This window comes from Dasypus novemcinctus, chromosome X, assembly GCF_030445035.2.
Source record: "Dasypus novemcinctus isolate mDasNov1 chromosome X, mDasNov1.1.hap2, whole genome shotgun sequence".
In the NCBI taxonomy this organism is placed as follows: Eukaryota; Metazoa; Chordata; class Mammalia; order Cingulata; family Dasypodidae; genus Dasypus; species Dasypus novemcinctus.
Window position 1 is genome coordinate 114930834 of NC_080704.1, and position 20911 is coordinate 114951744.

The following is a 20911-nucleotide window of genomic DNA, read 5'->3' on the forward strand; positions in this document are numbered from 1 at the left end:
CTGCAGTGTTCTTCATCTGGAGACCACTGTCCTATGACAAATTGTCCCCATTGGACTTCAGTCTGACCCTAACTTATTTTCAAGGGATACTTTTAAAATTTTAGTACAGGTAATTGGGAAGCTTTCTTGAAAGGGAGCTGATTTTTTCTTTTATTTTACCTTTTTTTTTTTTTGTAGATCATCTCTAGGTCTATGAAGCAGTCACTTAGTTAACCCCAGGGTTAGTCTGGTTGATTTAGGGTGAGGGACAGAAGTCAGAAGTCAACATCATAAGCTTGTAGTTCCCTAAGTGGGTTACATTATTACCATCAGGTATCCCTTGAAATAAATTTTTGGTCAAATTAATTTGGAAAACTTGGAATACTAAAGCCCCCTCCTGAATTTCACAGTGTATATTAATAATGTTAAAGGGTCTGAAAATTCCCTAGTAAAAACAGAGCTTTGTTTAACCCAGTATTTCACAAACTTATTTGACTAAAGAAGCCATCATTTAAGGAGCACCAATTAACCAGGATACTTGGGCAAAAGAAGAAAGTGGGGAGAGCGTGAAGATTTAGGCAGGGCTGCAGACCAGAAAGACTTAGGCCCAGAAGGCACAATTAGGACTTGATTCCATGGACTGTGCTGTGTCCAGGGAGCTGTTTTGGGTATTGGTATCTCCCAGGTGGCCTGAGCCCTGACAAACAAAGTACATCCACACAGCAGTCATAAGATGTTATACAATCTCAGTCTTTTTCGGTAAAGATGGTTCATTAAGTGTGTAATTAAAGGTTGATTTTAGTTTTCATACCTGGCTAAGATTTTACTGTAAATAAATGCCCAAATCAGAAGAAATTATTTGTCAGGTCATGTGCCTCAATTTTTGGTTCAGGAAATATGGTTCTCATAACTATGCAGGTAATCTTTTCTTTGCTACCATCCTCCTGGAAATGGACCAGCTTCCCTCTTTCCGATGTCTTCATGTTTCTTCCCATCTCTTCCCAAGCCTCTGGTGCTGTTGATGGAGTGGCCAGAAGCCACCAACTTTGCCTGCCTGATTGCGGGGTACTGCCGCCTCCTGCTGGATTCCAGGAAGATGGTCTTCTCCAGGCCTGCCAGTCAGCCTCTTCCACCTCCAATGATCAAGGCAGGTAGGACTCAGCCTCGGTTTTTGGAGTGCCAGCAGCCCTTTGGACCCTGGAGAGATGGAGGGGTGGGGGCTCCACTGCTTTAGTGCTGACCCCATTCCAACAGTGCTTCGTTTAACAGTAGCTGATTCTGTACTACTGTGCCCTACCTGGCATAGCCCAATGGGAAAAGACAGTGGGAATTCAGATGTGCCTATTCCACAAAGGATATTTATGACAAGACCCAGTGATTGAGACAGTGAATGAATGTAAGATAAAGATAGGAAACAAGCCATAAATAGAGCGAATTAAATAATTGCAGTGGATCTAAGCTTTAGAGGTACAGTGATCTAGGGGTGATTCATGGGTGTCTTGCTTAGATGAATCAGGGTTGAAAATAAAGTAAAAACCTTTTTTTTCATCATAGGGGGATTGACAGAGCTGCCTGAAATAAGAGGCCATGGAAGGCTGTGGCAGGAAAGACCATGCAGGCCCAGAGTATAGTCCAGCAGGAGGTTTGGAAGTAGGAGGGGATGACCACAAAGAACAAGCTCAAGCACAGCCCTTAAACAGAAGTCTTCCCAGTTAGGCAACCCCATGCAGCCACCTTTGGAACTGTCCTGGTGAGGGTATAGACAGGGACCTTGGGAAAAACCATCCCAAACTAGGCACTGCTGCCCAGAACTGAAGCAGAAGAAAAAGGAGGTGACTCAAAGAGCAGATACTCAAATATTAGACCTAAGTCTCATGCATATGCAATAAGTCCTCCCCTGACACCAGCACCCAAGCATCATGGGTGAAGCTGATACTTACTGTATTAGTCAGCTAAGAGGGATGCCAATGCAAAGTACCAGAAATTTGTTGGCTTTTACAGAAGATATTTATTTGGGGTAAAAGCTTACAGTTACTAGACCCTAAAGAGTCCAACTCAAGGTTGATTTCCCACCAAAGTCAGTTGCCACGTGTTGAAGCAAGATGGTGGGCAATCTCTCCTGGTCTGTCCTTCCTTCTTCCTCTTAAGGCTCCGTGGGCCCAGCTTCTGATCTCAGCTGCAGGCTGGCATAGGGCTCATCTCTCAGGGCATCTCAGCTGCTCTGGTCTCTTCACAAGGTCAACTGTAAACTAGCTGGTGAATGGCTCATCACTCCCTGGGGCTCCAGGATCAAAAATGGCAAAGTTCTCTCTTCTGTATCTTCTGTGTGTCTTCTTGAGTGAGTGTCCATTTATATAGCCCACCAAGGGGGTAGGGACTTAACCTGAGTTAAACACTATTGATATGGTAAATTCAAAGCCCTAATCTTGATTCAATCAAGTAAATGTAAAACCTTTGAATTAAATACAGTCAAAGGGTATCATACCCAGAGGAACCAGTTTACAAACATAATCTCTCTTTTTGGAATTCATAAATAATCTCTAACTGTCATACTTACCATCCAGTAGTCCCTCCCTCCCTATACACAGAAGGCCCCCAGTCTGCTTGCCCTTGCTACATGACTATTTCTTTGGCTTTCAGGACTGTCTTGGCATTTAGCATGGTCACGTCTCATCGAGATGGAGGTGTTTGAGGGTAGAAACACACTCCTGATGGATGTCACAGCCCCCAGAGGGCTGCCATCCTACCCACAAGCCTCTTATTCCTTGTTTCTTCTTTACAAGTATCTGAATGACATGCCCGTGCTTACTATCCTAACACTGTCTACAGCAATTAAAAGACAATCCACCTGTTTTTTTGGTAAGGACAGGGGACCCAAGGCATATGAAGGGAAGGGTACACATAGAGAAGCAAAGGAACTGACTTAGAATAGGAAGGAATGGAGTGGGGGGTGAGATGCTTCAGATCTCCAGGTGAATGGCTCTGAAGTAGACAGCCATACTGTCGAACCGAAGAAGGGCCAAATGGTTAAGAAGCCAGCATTATCATTACTGGTATCACCTATGGTTGGTCCTTCCCTCTCTAATTACATATAAGTAAATTATATTCTTACTGAGTAGGATAGGGAGGGAGAAAGGGAAGAGGGAAGGCAAAAGGAAGAGCCTAGAGCACAGCCAAACACCAAATGTGGAAGTGAGATTTGTTGGGGATGTGCACTTTAAGACAACAGTGGAGGTAACTCTGCAGTCCCACCCTCATCCCATCACATATTCCCTCTCATCCCATCAAAGAGAGCACTAGTGAATGTTGTGCCCTAGGTGTTCCCCTTGCTATGGGATCAATGGCCACAACTGAGGGACCCCAGGCTTTTAAAACTCAGCCTCCCTGAACACCTTCCATTTTGCCTCCATTGTTTTTCCATGGGAAAATCTGGATTTCCTTGGAGGTGTTGCCGGCTAGAGATGAGGTTTCTATAAAGACTAGGCATGGCTATAGACACTGCTCCCTAATTCCTGAGAGCCCCCTTGGGCCTGAAGAATGATGACGACTTAGGCTGCTTCTAGCACAGGGCTTCTGTGTCTTGCCAAATGGACCATTCTGATGTCTCTGCTATTTGTACTCTTTCTCCTTGTGTGAACAATCAGCTCAGGGACAGAAAGCAATAGAAAGCCTCCACTGTTCCCTTCCCCATCTCTCTGGCTGGAAAGACAAGAACTCGAGCTTGCCATCATCTCCCTGGGGCTTAGTTAGATGCCTAGGCTCAATATTTTTTGGCCTTTTAAACTTTTAGATACTGAGGTGATGACAGCAGCCACCACGTGCTCTCAGTGGGTGGGGTGGGAGTCTCGTTGCACCCAGCTACCACAGCAGTAGCCGAACTCAGGGGCTGGTTTACACATCTTAGCTCATGGCCCCTAAGAAGGAAAAGGTAGAAAGGAAGTAGCACAGCTTAGGAGATGTCAGTCCAGGTTACAGCGAGGGCCTCTCAGTTACTGGCCTTGTAGACCTTTAGGATCAAGGTCAAAAGTTGAGATTGGTTTCCTCCATCTGTCTTCACTTTCATCCCAAAACAGAAGCTACAGTACTGACTTGTTCTTTAACAAAGGCCTGTAGCAAATGGGCATCCTCCCAGCCTCATCTAAGCTTTTCCTCTGGGAACCAAAGCTCCAGCCCACTCAGTGCCTGGTATCTCTGGAAAGGGAGAAGAAATCTGGTCAGCTCCATATTCTTGTTTCACAGGAGCTGCTGGCTGCCAGCCAGCCCAATGCTTTCTCTTTCCCAGCTGCTGGTTTAGCAGTGTCCTTTAGGCCCAGGAGGGTTAATATAGGCCCAAAGGATGCTGTTAAACCAGCAACTGGGCAAAAGAAGGCATTGCCTCTCCTTCAAGACCCAGTAAAAGGAGAACGGGGAAGGGGGAAGGAAAAGATTACCTCTTAGGCTTTATCAGTAGTTTCATCCATAGGGGGCATATTGTGTACTTACTCAACAAATATTTCTTGAGTTTCCATTATGTGCCAGGCACTGGGAACACAGTCATGAATAACACATGTAGTCCTTGCCCTCCCATAGCTTACAGTCTAGAGGGGAAGTACAGACAGATAATTAAAGACATAATGACAATATAGTGTAGTAAGTACTTTTATATTTACAGAAGGGGAATTCAACAGGTACAACAGGGCAGTCCCTGGGCTTGAGGGCACAGCTTAGAAAAAGGCTCAGAGTAATGCCATTTCTCCATCTGTACTGAGGTGGTGGGAAATCTGGAAGCAGCTGCTGTCTCTCTCTAGCCCCGAGCACTCCACATCCAGGGTAATCCAGGAAAATAAGATTCTGGGGGCCCCAGGTTCTCGGCTGCAGGAACTTGCACATCATTTTCTACCATAGTTAGAAAACAGTTTTGTCTGGTTAAAAGAATATTCTGGTTAATGGCTACTCTATAACCCATACATGTCTTTTTAATTTTCATATATTTAAAACCCAATAACATGCCCTAAGTACTAAAGCTGGTCTATAACATAAGAGACTTTTTTTGATGATTCAGAAAGAATATGAAGTTCTCACAAGACTACTAGGTTGTCAATATAACCAGTAACAATCACAGAACTGTAGAATCCAGCAGGACCAAGTAATAGAGCACTGTATTTGATCCATTGTCAGTCACGTTGACTGTATGTTTATATGTTTTTTTAAAAAACTGCACGTTTTTTAACATAACTCTAGTTGGATCATCTTTGCGAGCATTTTTTTAAAAGTCAGTCTTCTGAGTAGCTGAGTACAAAGGGAGAGACTACAGCAGGTCTTCTTAACCTTTTATGTTCCATGGACCCCTCTGTCAGCCAGGTGAATTGAATACTACTGTAAAGCATTTACTGCATACATTCATAAGTGAAGGAAAGGCTAGATTTCAGTTAGAGGTCAGAGAAAATAAAGATTAAAGTTGATTTTTTTTCAGTTCAAGCTCACAGACCCCCTGAAATCTTTCCATAGATCCCTGGTCAGTGGACCCCTGATTAAGAACCCCTGGACTTGAGCATCCCCCTTGGGGAAGACTGATGAGCAATTTACAACAGATTTGCCATCTGGGAAGCTCACCATCCCAGCCATCAGCCAACTGCACCTGGCTTTACTGCCATTTCTAACCTTTCTGCCTGGAGGAGATTTGGGCTTCTCAAGGTGTCTTTTCTCCTCTACACATCCCAGTGCTGCTCCTCTGATCTGGAAGTTACAGTACCAAGCAGTGGGCTGTGTATCACCTGGCCTTAACAGCCTTGTGGTTGGAGATGTTTCCATCTTGCTGGGAGGGAAGCCATCCTTAGACCTCCAGCCCATGTCTGAGAGTACTCATCCTTAAAGGAAGCTTATTGCTAGGCTGGATACCCTGATTGTTCAGTTCTCTTATATGTAGGTAGCACCTGTTGGATAGTGCCTTGGGAGAGAGGGACCTCCTGATCTAATACTTCATACTCCTGACTCAGTACTCCCCTAGAGTACTTATTTCCATGGCTCAGAAGCCTGGTTGAAGGGTCATTAAATGCTCTTCCCTCAATTGATCCAGAGTTCTCTAGGCCACCAAGACCTGAATCAAATCCACGCAATGTAATTACATTGGATCTATATTTAGAGAGACAACATGGTCTGTGGAAAACAACAAGAGCTCGGAATCTAAAGTCAGAGTGACTTGGGTTCCAGTCCCTGCTCTGTCGTATATTAACTGTGATCAAGAGCAATTTCCATAAACTCTGAGTCTCAGTTTCTTCACCTGCAAAACAAGGACAATAATATTACATACCTCACGAGGTATTTGGCAGGATTATGTGAGATAAACCACATAAAGTCCTTTCACAATACATGGCACATTTAAGCTCTTTATAAAAACACAATGTTTTTCGTGATCTATGTATCTTCACAAAATTACAATAAAAAAGAAAGAAAAACAATGTTTTTCTAATAAACACTTTATTTAGATATAATTTCTAAAGCAGAAAATTCATCCATTTAAAGTGTACAATTCAATGTTTTTGGAGCATATTTAGTATATTCACAGGATTGTGTGACCATCACCACAATCTAGTTTTAGAATATTTTGCCCTTCCTAAAAGAAACCCCCATACCCATTAGCAGTCACTTCCCATTCCCCTTAATCACCACCCAACCCTAAGCAACCACTGATCTACTTTCTGTCTCTATAGATGTACCTGTTCTAGACATTTTGTGTAAATGGACTCATACTATATATGATCTTTTGTGAATGGCTTTTTGCACTTAATGTTTTCAAGGGTCATCATGTTGCAGCATATATCAGTGCTTCCTTTTCTTTTTATTGCTGAGTAATATTTCATTATATGGACAGACCACATTTTGTTTAGCTATTTATCAGTTGATGGACACTTGGATTGTTTCTACCTTTTGGATCTTATGAATAATGCTATCATAAACATTTGTGTACAAGTTTTTGTGTGGACATATGCTTTCATTTCTCTCGAGTAGAATTGCTGGGTAAAATGGTATTTCTGTTTAAATTTGTGAGACACTGGCCAAACTGTTTCCAAAGAGACTGCACAGTTTTACATTCCCACCAGCCACATAGGAGGGTTGCTGTTTCCCCACATTCTTGCTAACACTTGTTATTGTCTCTCTTTTTGATTAGAATGATCCTTAGTGAGTGTGAAGTGGTATCTCATTGTGGTTTTGATTTGCATTTCCCTAATGGCTAATGATATTGAGCATTTTTTCACATGCCTATTGACCATTTGTATATTTTCTTTGGTGAAATGTCTTTTCAAATTCTTTGCCCATTTTTAAATACAGTTATTTGTCTTTTTATTATTTTTAAAGCTGTTTTATTGAGATATATTCACATGCCATACAATCTTTTGTTTTTTATTATTAACTTGTAGGAGTTCTTTACATATTATGGATACTAGCCCTGTATGAGATAGTTGATTTAAAAATATTTTCTTCAGTTCTGTGGATTGTCTCTTCGCTTTCTTAATAGTGCCCTTTGATGCACAAAAATATTAATTTTGATTCAGTCTAAGTTATCTATTTTTTATTGTTGCTTATCACATCCATTGCCAAATCTGAGGTCATGAAGATTTTCTTCTATGTTTCCTTCTAAGAGATTCATAGTTTTAGCTTTTAATTTTCAGGTCTTTGGCCCATTTTAAGTTACTTTTTTTATATGACTTCAAGTAGGGTTCCATTGCATGTGGCTTTTCAATGGTCCTAGCACCATTTGTTGAAGTGAAGAGACTATTCTTTCTCCATTGAATGGTCTTGGCACCATTGGCAAAAATCAATTAACCATTAGTGTATAGATTTACTTCTAGACTCTTAATTCTGTTACACGATCTACATGACTATCCTTATGCCTGTAACATGCTGTCTTCATTACTGTAGCTTTGTAGTAAGTTTCACAGTTGTGAAGTGTGGGTCTCAATTTTATTCTTTTTCAAGATTGTTTTGGCTATTTTGGGTCCCTTGCATTTCCATATGAATTGTAAGGTCAGCTTGTCATATGGACAAAAAACCTAGCTGGGATTGGATAGGGATTGCTTTGAATCTATAGATCAATTCGGGGGAATATCGCCATCTTAACAATATTAAGTCTTCCATCCCATGAATGTGGAAAGCCTTTCCATTTATTTAGGTCTTCTTTAATTTATTTTTAAAATGTTTTGTAGTTTGCAGTGTATACATCTTGCACTTCTTTTGTTATATTTATTCCTGTATATTTTATTTCATTTCATTTCATTTCATTTCATTTCATTTCATTTCATTTCATTTCATTTCATTTCATTTCATTCTATTCTATTCTATTCTATTCTATTCTATTCTATTCTATTCTATTCTATTTTTTAGGAGGTACCAAGGATTATACCCAGGACCTCATCCATGGGAAGCAGGTGCTCAACCACTGAACTACATCCACTCACCTTTATTCTTTTTGATACTATTGAAAATAGAATCGGTTTTCCGAATTTCGTTTTCATATTGTTCATTGCTAGTATGTAAAGATGCAATTGATTTTTGTATAATTGATCTTTTATCCTACACCCTTGCTAAACTCATTTATTAGTTCTAATCACTTTCTTTGGGATTTTCTATATACAAGATCATGTCATCTACAAATACAGTTCTACTTCTTCCTTTTCAATATGGATGCCTTTTATTTAATTTTCTTGCCTAATTGCCCTTGTTAGAACCTCCAGTACAATGTTAAGTAGAAGTGGTGAGAGTGAACATCCTTGACTTTTCCTTGAGATCAGGGAGAACTTTCAGTCTTTCAATCTTTCACCATCAAGTACAATATTATCTATGGGTTTTTCATAGATGCCCCTTATCAGATTGAAGAATTTCCCTTCTATTTAGTTTGTTGAGTGTTTTATCATGAAAGAGTGATGTATTTTGTCAAATGCTTTTTCTGCATCTATTGAGATGATCATGTGTCTTTTGTCCTTCTTTCTATCAACATGGTGTATTAGACTGATTTTCGAATATTGGTTCAACCTTGCATTTGTAGGTTAAATTCCACTTGGTCATTGTGTTAGTCAGCCAAAGGGGCGCTGATGCAAAATACCAGAAATTTGGTTGGTTTTATGAAGGGTGTTTATTTGGGGTAGGAGCCTGAAGATTCCAGGCCATAAAGCATAAGTTACTTCCCCCACCAAAGTCTATTTTCACGTGTTGGAGCAAGATGGCTGCCAATGTCTGCGAGGGTTCAGGCTCCCTGGGCTCCTCGCTTTCAGGGTCTTGCCTCTCCCTCCTCTGTGAGCTTACTTCCCAGGGCTCCAGCTTAAGGCTTCAGCATCAAACTCCAACATCAAAACTCCAACATCAAAAACCCTTAACTCTTTCCTTTGCCATGCCTTTTATCTGTGAGTTCCCACCGACCAAAGAGTGGGGACTCAATGCCCTACTGGCACAAGAGGTTTACATGATTATTTAATCAAGTAAACATATGAATCCAATATAATCTAATATGCCCAGAGGAAAAGATCAGTTTACAAATATAATCCAATATTTATTTTTGGAATTCATCAATTATATCAAACTGCTACAGTCATCATGTATAATTTTTTTAATATGTTGCTAGATTCAGCTTGCTTGTATTTTGTTGAGGAATTTTGTGTCAACATTCACAGGGGATTTTGGTCTGTAGTATTCTTCTGATACCTTTGTCTGGTTTTTGTATCCAGGCTATACCTCACAGAATGAATTGGGAAGTGTTCCCTCTTCTATTTTTTTGGAAGAGTTTGTGAAGGACTGGTATCAATTCTTCTTTGAGTATTTGGTAAAGTTCACAGTGAAACCACCTTGGCCATGGCTTTTCTTTGTGAGCAGATTTTTAATTACTAATTCAATTTTCTTACCTGCTATTGGCCTGTTCAGATTTTCTATTCCTTGAGTCAATTTCAGTAGTTGGTTTCTTTCTAGGAATTTGTACATTTTATCTGTTTTCTAATTTGTTGATGTGAACTTATTTGTAACATTCCCTTATAATCATTTCCATATCTATTATTTCAGTAATAATTTTCCTTCTTTAATTCCTGATTTTAGTAATATGAGTCCTCTCTTTCTTTTTTTTGCTTGGCTAGTCAAGCTAAAGATTTGTAAATTTTGTTGATCTTTTCAAAGAACCAACTTTTTGTTTCATTTTTTTTCTATTCCTGTACTTTACTATTTCCTTCCTTCTGCTGGCTTTGAGATTAGTTTGCTCTTGTTTTTCTAGTATCTTATGGTGTAAGGTGAGGTTATTGATTTTGAGATCTTGCTTCTTTGTTAATGTAGGTGCTTACTACTGTATATTTTCCTGTAAGCACTACTTTAGCTGCACCCCATAAGTTCTGGTATGTTGTGTCATCATTTTCATTCATCTCAAATTCTTTTCTCATTTCCTTTGTGATTTATTCTTTGACCCACTGGTTATTTAGGAGTGTGTTGTTTAATTTCCACATATTTGTGAATTTCCCAAATTTTCTTCTTTTTTTTATTTCTAATTTATTTCCATTTTGATCAGAAAACAAACTTTGTATGATTTTATTCCTTTTAAATTTACCAAAGCTTGTTTTCTTGTCTAACATGTAGTCCATCCTGGAGAATGTTCCACACACACTTAGAAAGAATGTATGGGCTGTGTGTTCTACAGATTTGTTAAGTCTAGTTATTTCGTACTTTTGCTCAGTTCTTCTATTTCCTTGTTGAACTTCTGTATAGTTGTTCTATCCATTATTGAAAGTGGGGTATTGAAGTCTCTAACTATTATTGTTGAATTGTCTGTTTCTCTCTTCATTTCTGTCTAGTTTTGCTTCACATAATTTGGGGCTCTGATTTTGGATACCAGTGCTGTGCTTTAATGAAAGTTCCTAGTGAAAAGCAACACTAACACACTGACCCTGCCAAAGGCATTTTGAAGCTTTGTTTTTCAGCATCTTTACCACCATGTTGAGCTATAGGATAATGATTAAAAGCAGGCTTTAAAGGCACTCAGAAATGGGTTCAAATCCAGATTCTGCCACTTATGGCCTGTGTGAACTTGGATAATTCACATAACCATCTAAACCAGTTTCTTCCTCTGTAAAATGGGGATAATGATAGTACCTGTCTCAGTGGGTTGTTGTGAGGATTAAATGGGCCAGAGTGTAATGATCAGAGCCTGAGTTAGTGCTTTTTTGCCATTTGTCTGTCTGCCTGCTAATAGCAAATTTAGTTGACATTGCCTGAGTATTTTCTCATCGATATCATGGGGAGGGTCTCCCAAACCAAAGTAAGAGAGAAAAGCCATTCAGAGTGAAAGCATTTGCTATGGATAATTCTCAGAGAGACACGCCTATTATCATTTAGCGCTATTAACTAGAACATAACTAGAACATAATATCACATGTATGTGTACCAGGCAGGGCTGTCCCTACACAAATGCAGTGAAGTTTATCACTTTACTTAAATGATTTGAGGAATTATAAGAATGCCTTCCCCACCCCCTCTCACATGTGCACATCCCAGCATGTCTCCCATACACTTTACACGTTCAGATGCCCGGAATTCTAATTGCAATTTTTTTTTTTTTTGGTGCCCTGGAGTTCACAGCCCTTTTTGAAATGCAAACTCTTAGATATTGTACTTAGCCTGTTTTTTATAGGTTCATACTAAATCATGAGTAACTTGTCAGATTTCCATTCCCCTAATCTCTAGCAACCAGGTAATGCTTTCTCTCGGAATCTGTCACCCAGTTGTGCTCCAGAGACATGGGCCAGAGCTGCCAAGGGAGTTCCACTGCAATCCTCAGCACCTGGGCTCATGTGTTGATTCTCTTTCTGGGTTTAGATTACATGCACAGCGCCCACCGCCCTATCACTGGGGGCCACCTGGGGAAAAAGGAGAGTAGTTATGTGGGCAGCATGGGCACCAGCCCCAGGAAGTCGAGCAACTGCACGCCCCCGCCTGCCAACTCTGAGCTTGTCAGCTTCTGCTACCTCCACATGCGGGAACAAAGGAAGGAGCAGGAAAGTCGGACAGATGTCAATGAGAACCTAATCATCTTTGAGGAGACCAGGCCCCGGACCAAGTCTGACCCCACATCCAAAAGCTCTGGCCAAGGCTATGATGTGGTCCCCGATGACTTTGATGCAGCCAGCCTAGACCATGGGCCTTGTGCCAGCAGGGCCCGGTCCTACACCTTGGACAATTCCCTTGGGGCTGAAGCCCTGAATTTCTACTGTGACTCTTGCAAAGCCAAACTCCAGGAGCAGCTGGGTCCTCGCAAAGGTGGGAGGCCTGGCTCCTCTCGTGACAATATGATAGACTTGATGTCCCTCCCACCTCCCGGGAGTGAGGAGGAAGAGGAGGAAGAAGACGAGAGCACTTCTCTGTTGCCTGCCATTGCCGCCCCGCCCCCTGGTTTCCGAGATAATAGTTCTGATGAGGATGACCCCAAGCGCCGGGCAGTCCAGAGCCAGGAGCAAGGACGCCACCTGCATGGGCTCCTGTATGACGAGATTCCAGTGACATTGATTGACAGCGTGCAAACCCGGACAGTTCGAGATCATGCCCAGGAGCTAGATGATGCTCTGGTGTCCACTTTGCAGGCTCTGGAAGCTCTGGCTGCTTCAGAGGATGGACCACACCCCCCACCCCCACAGACTGCAGGTAATGAATGGCCTGTTCTTCCTCCCTCTTGCCTCCCCTCCATTCTCCTGGCCAAGCAGGGCCAGCAGGTGACATGGCTTCTTCTCAAGCAGATGTTACAGTCACCTTGGTATGTCAGGGCAGTAGATGGGCCAGAAGTGATTCAGATAGGGTCAGGGGAGTAGCAGTGCTGTGGCAGTGATTGACAGCTCAGCTCTAGCTAGAACTTTGGCTCTTGCCATCCCATCTCTTTGGAAATGTCATACAGATGGACCCTGGGATTGGGGCCATGACAGCTGTGGAGCCAGACCAGGATGGAGGATCAGAGAGAAACTGTGAGAGATATAGAAGACAGGCAAAGAACATCCAACATCTATATGATTGGAAGAAAACCAGACAACCAACTAAGCACCTAGCAACCTGGGATCAGGGGAGCCAAGAGCCATCACTGCTCAGAGCTGAGGTTTTTATCCTACCTGAGAGCATGGGATCTGAGTTAGATATGCCAAGTCCTGGCTTCTTTACTTACTTTCAGCATGACCTTTGGCAAGGCACTCACCCTCTTTGAGCTTCAGTCTTGTCATCTTAAATGGGGTCGATGACAATAGACACATCACATAGGGTTGTCGTGAGGGTTAATGAGATCATTCGTGCAAAGCACTCAAGCACTGTTAGCATAAAGTAAGGACTCAGGAAGTGGTAGCTATTATTATCAATTCTGATTTGGTCGGAGAACCAGACAACATGTGCGTTCTTCCCTGATATACACATATATGTCCATCTTGTGGCCAAATATATATATGTCCTACCTGCACCCATGATCATACATCCATACTCAATACACACACACCTTAAACAAAAAAAAAAGATGATAAATGAGACAGCAACAGAAAAGAATGTAGGGGGGGGTGGATAAGGAATATAAGAAAGTATGTGAGGCAGGAGCAAGTGTGGACTGAGATAGTTAAGAAATGGGTTGGGATCAGAGGGAGCCTGGCTAACCAGATTGAGTATCAATTCCCATCTTTTCTATATGTGAGGGTACTGCCACACCACTGTGCACGTGAGCAGCATTTTTGGCTTTGGACAGACCCCACATGTGTGGTCCTCTGGAGCCAGCATTTCCATTTGCTCAGAGTCTGATGCTCCAAGCGCTTAGATGCTTCCAGCTTTGAGGCCCATGTGGCAGCCAGAAAGAGGACAAGTTCAACTAAATGACCCCAGCTGCAAGGATTGTAGGGAGGCCTGGCCAGATAAGGGATAGAGAAGGGGCCTCTCTATGCCAACCCTCTTCAGGACAATTATCCAAAAATTTTCTAGCTGCTGAATCTAACAATAGTGCTGATTAGCATGTTGTTTCATGTAAGTTTTGCATGTTCATCTGCTATCAGAGGGCCCAGACCATCTCTTTGCTTCTTTTGTTGCTTTCGTGAATTCCAGCCCTTCGTAGCTCCTCTCACAGCTTGCCCCTTTCAGTCCCCTCCCCTCTACTCCTTCCACCTTCAGCCCTGCAGTCCCCCCTTAGGCCTTATTGGTTTTTCCCAGCTTGAAATGCTGCTGGCTGGCCTTGGCCTCCATAAGCTCCCTCTCTCTCTTTCCCTGTGTTTGGAAAAGAACTCGATATCAGTAAGTATAATAAGCCTATCCCTGCTCCTCCAGGTCTGATTGTGCTGGCCACAATCACCCCTGAATCATCGCTGGACTCGGGCCATGAAACCAATTCCTCAGAGCTCACAGACATGTCAGAGATGATGTCAGCCATGAAGCAGCACCAGAACACCACCTACTTCCTGGCCCAGCACCTCAATAAGGACAGCCTCCTTGCCCGCAAGGACCTGCCCTTCCGGATCCAGAGCTGCGCAGCCCAGGCCGTTCTTACAGCCCCTTATTCTCTTGGGCGCCCGGATCCCAACCCATCCCTCCAGCCAGCTGTCACAGGCCAGAGTCCTGGGCCCCCTGGCGCTCGGAGGAAGCTGCCCCAGCCAGAGGCCCAACCACAGGGAGAGCGAACGTATACTCTGGCAGTGCACCCAGCACTGTCCCCACAGCTCAGTGAACAGAAGAACCTGAGCCTGCTATCTCCGGTTCCTGAGGACAGAGGGCCTGGCCACACCAGGGCAGGCCTAGAGATGTCACTGAGGGCGGCCACACCATCCTTGAGTAAAGAGCAGGTTTCTGAGTTGAGGGAGAACCTGCCCAAGGAAGTCAGGCTGAGTCCCAAACTTATCCTGGACCCAAAGGGCAGTGTGACCCCAGCCATCATCTCGGCTGCCCTACAGCAGGTGGTTCACAGTAAGAGTCTAGCCACCACTGGGGAGGCCTTGGGGAACCCCCCCAGTAGGGGAGAGAGGAGGCTAGAGGCCAGTATCAGTGTGGGGAGGCCAGAGGTGAGCATGGGAAGGCCAGAAGTTAGCATGACAAGCAGCAATACTAGTAAAAATCTTAAGTTCAAAATGAGCCCCAGTGCACCAGAGACCTCACGGAATTCCCAGCAGCAGCTGGGCCCAGAGGTCTCCTCCAGCCCCAGAGCACCCATCAGCAGCCGGGCTGACAGCCTGCTCCTCTCCCCACAAGAGCTGCCTGTTCAAAGTTTCCCTACCAAAAGCTATCTTTCACATGTGAGTCAAGAGTCATTGGGCAAGCAAGCCACAGGGGAGATGGCAGGCAAGGGTGGGGCAGAGGGTGCTAAGCCTACCCTGCACAAGCAGGGCACTGTCATAAGCCAGGGGGAGAAGGGGCAGCCAGAAAGCATGCCCAAAATCAACAAGCTTGAGGAGACCAGCCTGGTCCCCCGAGCTGGCTACCCCATGGCTCTGCAGAGTCCCAGCTGCCAGCCACGTGGCCACAGCCCCAGCTGCCAGCCACGAGGCCCCAGCCCCAGCTGCCAGCCCCGTGGCCCCAGCCCCAGCAGTCAGTCCCGAGGCCAGAGCCCCAGCTGCCAACCTCGAGGCCAGAGCCCACTGAGACTTCAGACCGACAGCCGACAGGTGAGCACCATGCCTTCCAGGAAGCTAGAAATGACCCTGGATAGAGCTCCCTCAGCCTCTGAAGGCCCTGCAAAGCCTAAATCCTCCCGGGGTCCTTTTCGGCTACGCAACTTATTTTCTGCCACCTTTCCAACCCGCCAGAAAAAGGAGACAGATGAGCGTCAGGCCCAGCTGCAGAAGGTAAAGCAGTATGAGCTGGAGTTCCTGGAGGAACTTCTGAAGCCACCAAGCCAGGGGGACCTGCCAGGCACTGAGTACCTGCAGCCTCCAGCACCTGGCCGCTGCAGTTGCCAGCTACGCAGCAGCCCTGTGCAGCAGGGGCCTGGTATGTCCCGTGAACAGAGGCGCAGCTGCGATTGCAAGCGCATCAGCCGGGGAGGCCGGCCTCAGGCTGCCCAGACCCCGGTGCCCAGCCTCCAGGGGAGGGAGAGGGACAGGGTCCCCCCTCCCCAGAGGCAGCCAGAGGCCGGCCCGGGCTTGAGCCTCAGCAGCCCCACCACTGTCCGGCGCATACGCTCCACCAGCCTGGAATCCCGAGAATGTCGCTCTGATCCTGAGAGCGGGGTTTCATGCCTGACCACATGTGCCTCGGGGGGCGAGTGTCTGGGAGCTCCTAACTACCGGAAATTGATGCGCCGCTATAGTGTCAGTGAGCTCGACCAGGGTGATAGGGCCTCGCTGACCTCGGATGTCTACCTACACCCTCCCCTGGGCATGATACCCAGGGAGGCCAAAGAAACAGAGGCAGGCCTCCCCCTTGGCTTGGGTCCCAAAAGCAAATCTCTGGAATCCCCGACCCTGGGAAACCCCTCATACGTCCAGGTGGCCTCTGAGACTAAAGGCCCCCGACAGATGGCTGTGTTCTCACTACCAGAGGAGGTGTACCACAAGCCTGCCGAGCTGGACGAGGAGAGTGAGAGCAGCAAGTGCTGTTCCATCCGCTACTGCTTCTACTACCGCAAGTGCGACATGGCAGATGATGCGAGCGACGGCAAGGACGAGCTCTCCTACTCCATTCCCATGAAGATCCTGCCTGGCATGAAGTTGGACGAGAAGGTGGTACCGGTGGTAAGCAGGACCCTGCAGGTGCTGGATGCCACCACCTGCAGCAGCAGCAGCCCCGAGGCCTCCCACACCCAGGAGATTGACCTGAGGGTGTCCACCTTCGAGGGGAGCCTGGCCAAGATCAACGCCCTGCGGGCCCATGCCTACGGCCTTCCGGATGGCTTCCTCGCTGCCCGGCTGGACACCAACGAGCTGCTGACGGTCCTGAGACAGTGTGTGGCCAGTCCTGAGGCCCGCGCCCCCAAGCCGTATGTCTCCCAGATCTCCGAGTACAAGCTGGAGCTGGCTCTCAAGTTCAAGGAGCTCCGGGCCTCCTGCCGCCGTGTGGCCAACGTGGATAAGAGCCCAACTCACATGCTGGCAGCCATCACGGGCAGCTTCCAGGTGCTGAGCAGCCTCATTGAGACCTTCGTGCGGCTGGTGTTCATCGTGCGCTCTGAGGCCCAACGCCAAGAGCTGCTGGCCAAGGTAGAAGAGGTGGTGAGAAACTACACCTTCCTGCTGCGCGCAGCAGAGGAGTCCACGGCCCGGAACCTTAACCAGCAGCAGCAGCAGCAGCAGCAGCAGCAGCAGCAGCAGCAGCAGCAGCAGGTGGCAGCAGCTATAGGGGTGGCCTCGGGACACCCACCAGGCTCCCCAACATCCGTGACTGTTATGAGCACATTCACCCGCTCCTTAAAAACCCTTATTAAGTAGGGCATCTGCCCAGACTTGCCCCCTCCCCAACCATGGCCCCAGGTTCTGAGCTTTGTGGTCCTTGCATCTTGTGACAAGTGTGTATGTGTCTGCTGGGCTGCTCAGGGTCCCAGAGCCCTTCAGTCTCCAGGGAGTAAAACTCCCTTGATTGAGGCTCTCCCTGAGGGCTCCAGGCAGCTGCTGCCCTGGGGATCGTCACCCCTTCCTTGGCCTCTGGGTGTCATGGTGAGGGCCAAGAACTCTTGTCACTACATCTACTGGCAGAGCTGTATTTTCTCTCTTCCCCTGGGCCTGAAAGGTGACATCAGGCTCACTTCATGTTCCGTGGGGAGGGAGGAGGGCAGGGGAGCCTGGCCCCGAAGCAGGCAAGCCAGTGGGCCTTGAGCACCTCCTCCTGGCATCTGCTACCCCACAGGGAGCAGTGGCAATAGCAGGAGGTCAGAGTACCAAGAGGAAGTGAGAGGGCATTCTACCCGGATGTACCCGGCCACACTAGGCTCACACTCACCCGGCAGGAGCCACCCCAGCAGATGGCATGTCTGCAGAAAGCAGTCACCACACAGGGCTGTTCACGGCCGGCCTAGCAGGCTGGCAGCCTTGGGAGCCCTCGCCCCTCAGGTCCAGGAGCTCCACACCAGCCATCCCCAAAACACCCTGTCCCTCACTGATGGGCGGGGCAGCTCAGTCCACTAGGGAGCAAGCATCTGGGATCACCCCACTCATTCTGGGTAAGGTACCTGGTGAAATGTCTGCCCTGGGGAGACCCTTGGCAGGCCTTGGAGCCGCCTAGCCCAGCCCAGCCCAGGGGCTATTGCTGCAGGCATGTGGCTCCTCTCTCAACATCTCTACCAGACTGTCCTTAGGAGTTTGACTTAGCTATGGATTGGGGGTGGGGGGTGGGGGGAGGGGGGAAGGGGGTACAGGGCGGGGGGTGTTGATGACTATATCTTAAACTTCTGGAAGCTAGCGTGATATGTTAATCCTGAGTATATGCTTTGGCTGTGTATTGACCCTGTGGATTTGTCTCTCTAAGAAAAGAAGCTGAGCGCCTTACCCGGTGCAGTCCTGCACCTCTCTCCAGAGCAATCTGGAAGGGAATTCACACTGTTTAGCATCCACCTTGACACACATCAATTGCTACTGCTGCTGCTGCCTACCCCATCCCCCCACCCCCAGCCTCTCAACTTTCCTGGGAGTGAAGACACGGAGTCCCTACCAATTATCCCACCGTAGGGAACAAAGAAAGCCAATGTTTTTCTGTATAGATTGCTTATCGTCCACCTTTCCACATCTCCCTCTTCCCCACACACCATGTGTCGCCTCTCTTTCATCATTATGTGAGAGGGCCATGTGAAATCTCTCATTCTTATGTGAGTTTTATAAAGATGTACACTGTGCTTTAACCTTCCTCCCTGCCTTCCTGTGACCCCTTCCCTCCCCCCACCTCCGCCTATCCTTGGTACTCCTTAGTGCAATAAAGCCTCTCTGAGTGGTGATTTCTCCTGGCAAGGATGAGGTGAGCTCCTTCTGCAGAAGCCAGCCCCCCACCCCAACTTGTCTCTCCTCCCACAGGACCAAGTTGTTTAATGGGCCAGAGATGCAGCCAGTGGGGAATCCATTCCCCAAGACCACTGCAAGCCAGAGTGCTGACGTGGTCTTCCTCTTCTCCCGACTACTTGATCCTGCACATTCGCCTCTCAGACCACGCCAGCGCCATTCCACCACCATCCTTCACCTCTCCCTCAGCCTCATGGAGAGGAAACATTTTCTAATGTCTGTATATAGTATATATACTACATAAAATATATAAATTATATATATATATACTTATTTATGTCTTGTTTTTCAAACAAGAATGATTAAATCTATTCATCTTACTATCCCAATACTCTCTGCAGTGCCTCTTTGTGCATGTCCTTGTGCTTTTGAATTGTTGGTTGCTTGTGGTCCTCCCAGGACCTCTATGCCCTTGTACCTGGGCCCCAGTGGGTGATGAGAGCCAAGGAGACTGCTCCTCCCACCTCCCTAACATGCCTGGGATCCCCCGTGCTCCTCTCGAAGCCTCCCATTTGTCACAGGAGCTGGATAATGGCTTCTCCTTTCTCTTGACCATGGTGCCTCTGGCTCACCTGGCCACCATTGTTGTGATCTCAGAGCTGAAGGCCTTGGTCGGGGGGTCAGGCACACAATGTACTCCGCGTGGCCTGGGAGTTAGGAGGCAGGGTTTTAGGCCATCTCTCAGGTTGGGTTTGGGAACTGGAACCTCTCCCTCTGAAACTTGCCCAGTTGCCTTGGAGTGTAGCCTGACTGCCTTGTAGTTTACTGCCACTTTGCAGCTGCCTCTGCCAATTTGTTGGTGGGCAGTGGAGAGTTAATGATGGTGGTTTGGAAAGAAACAACAGGACCCTAAGCAAGACAGACCTCTCGAGCTTTTCAGATAGTTAACTAGTGGTATGAAAGTTTTTTGATTTCCTGTTTTCATATTTCCTTCTGTTAGTCACAGGTCCACTGCTAGCCTATGAGGTGTGTTGGTGCAAATTAGAAAAAATGTTCTCCTTCCCTCCATCCTTTCTGGAGGATGTACTTGAAAAAAGATTCATCCTCTGGGAAATGATAGCCTGGTGGGCATCTAACTTGGTAATTTCGGCTCCATCCAGCCTCCACTTGCCTCCTTGGCTGGGCACACAAACTACATAATCATCCCCAGTGGCCCTGATTGGTTGCTTCTTCTCAAAAATTGATTGCAGACTCTTTTTTTCAGGCCTGCAAAGGTCCTGACTGAAGAGGTTTGGAAGCAAAGCATTCAGGAGGAGTCAGAGACAACAGTCAGGCCAGCCTGCTCTGCATGTTCCCCAACACCACATTAGAGCTTTGCTTCTGTGTGTGCAGGAACGAGGATGACAGCCCTGGGACTAGGTGCCCCCGGCCAGGGATGCTGTCCCACAATTCCAGTGGAGGTCAGTATCCAGTGGAAGTCCATGCTAGTGTAAAGTGAGGCCTGCTAGCACTCAAAATGACCCAACTAGACAGTCCAGAAGCTTGTGCCTCTGTGGCCCCCCACTACAACAGTAGCTCCTTAAGGTCAGAAAACATTCTTATTTGGTTTTCTATCCTGGGTATCTACCCACACTGTACCTGGCACATGGTAGATCTTCACTAAATGTTTGTCAAATGAAGGAATAATGAATGAATGTTGAATGAGGTGACTGTCACAAGGGATCTATGCCAGACCTCTGGATCTCATGAAAAGGGTCTTCTTCTGGGACAATGCCTTCGGATGTGGCTAGGTGATCCAGCATCCTATCAGATGATGTGGAGTTGGGATCATCAACCAGTGTCCCACTGACTCAGCTGAGTTTCCCCAACTGCTTTCCAAAAGCTGAAACTCTCCTGAAGTGACTGGTAGTTTTCCTTCCTGTGGACCTAGAGAGCATTCTCTGCAGTAGCCAGGAGTACCAGGTGAGGTAATGTCTCCATCAGCATCTTTCTCACCATCTTCAGCCTGAGCTGAAGTCTCTAGGTACCCCATGCCAGACACAAGTTGCCCGGAGTCAGAATCT

At 46.4% G+C, this 20911-nt stretch overlaps 1 protein-coding gene across 1 annotated transcript in view; it reads left to right on the forward strand.

Annotated features, from left to right (window-relative positions):
- FRMPD3 (FERM and PDZ domain containing 3) overlaps positions 1–17438 on the forward strand; it is a 59977-nt gene extending 42539 nt beyond the window's left edge. The window contains exons 10-12 of the mRNA XM_071213155.1: positions 986–1130; positions 11803–12624; positions 14263–17438. Of these exons, the coding sequence (XP_071069256.1) occupies positions 986–1130; positions 11803–12624; positions 14263–17351 (4056 nt within the window). The 3' untranslated portion in view covers positions 17352–17438. The remainder of the gene's footprint in view (positions 1–985; positions 1131–11802; positions 12625–14262) is intronic.
- Positions 17439–20911: the final 3473 nt, after the last annotated feature.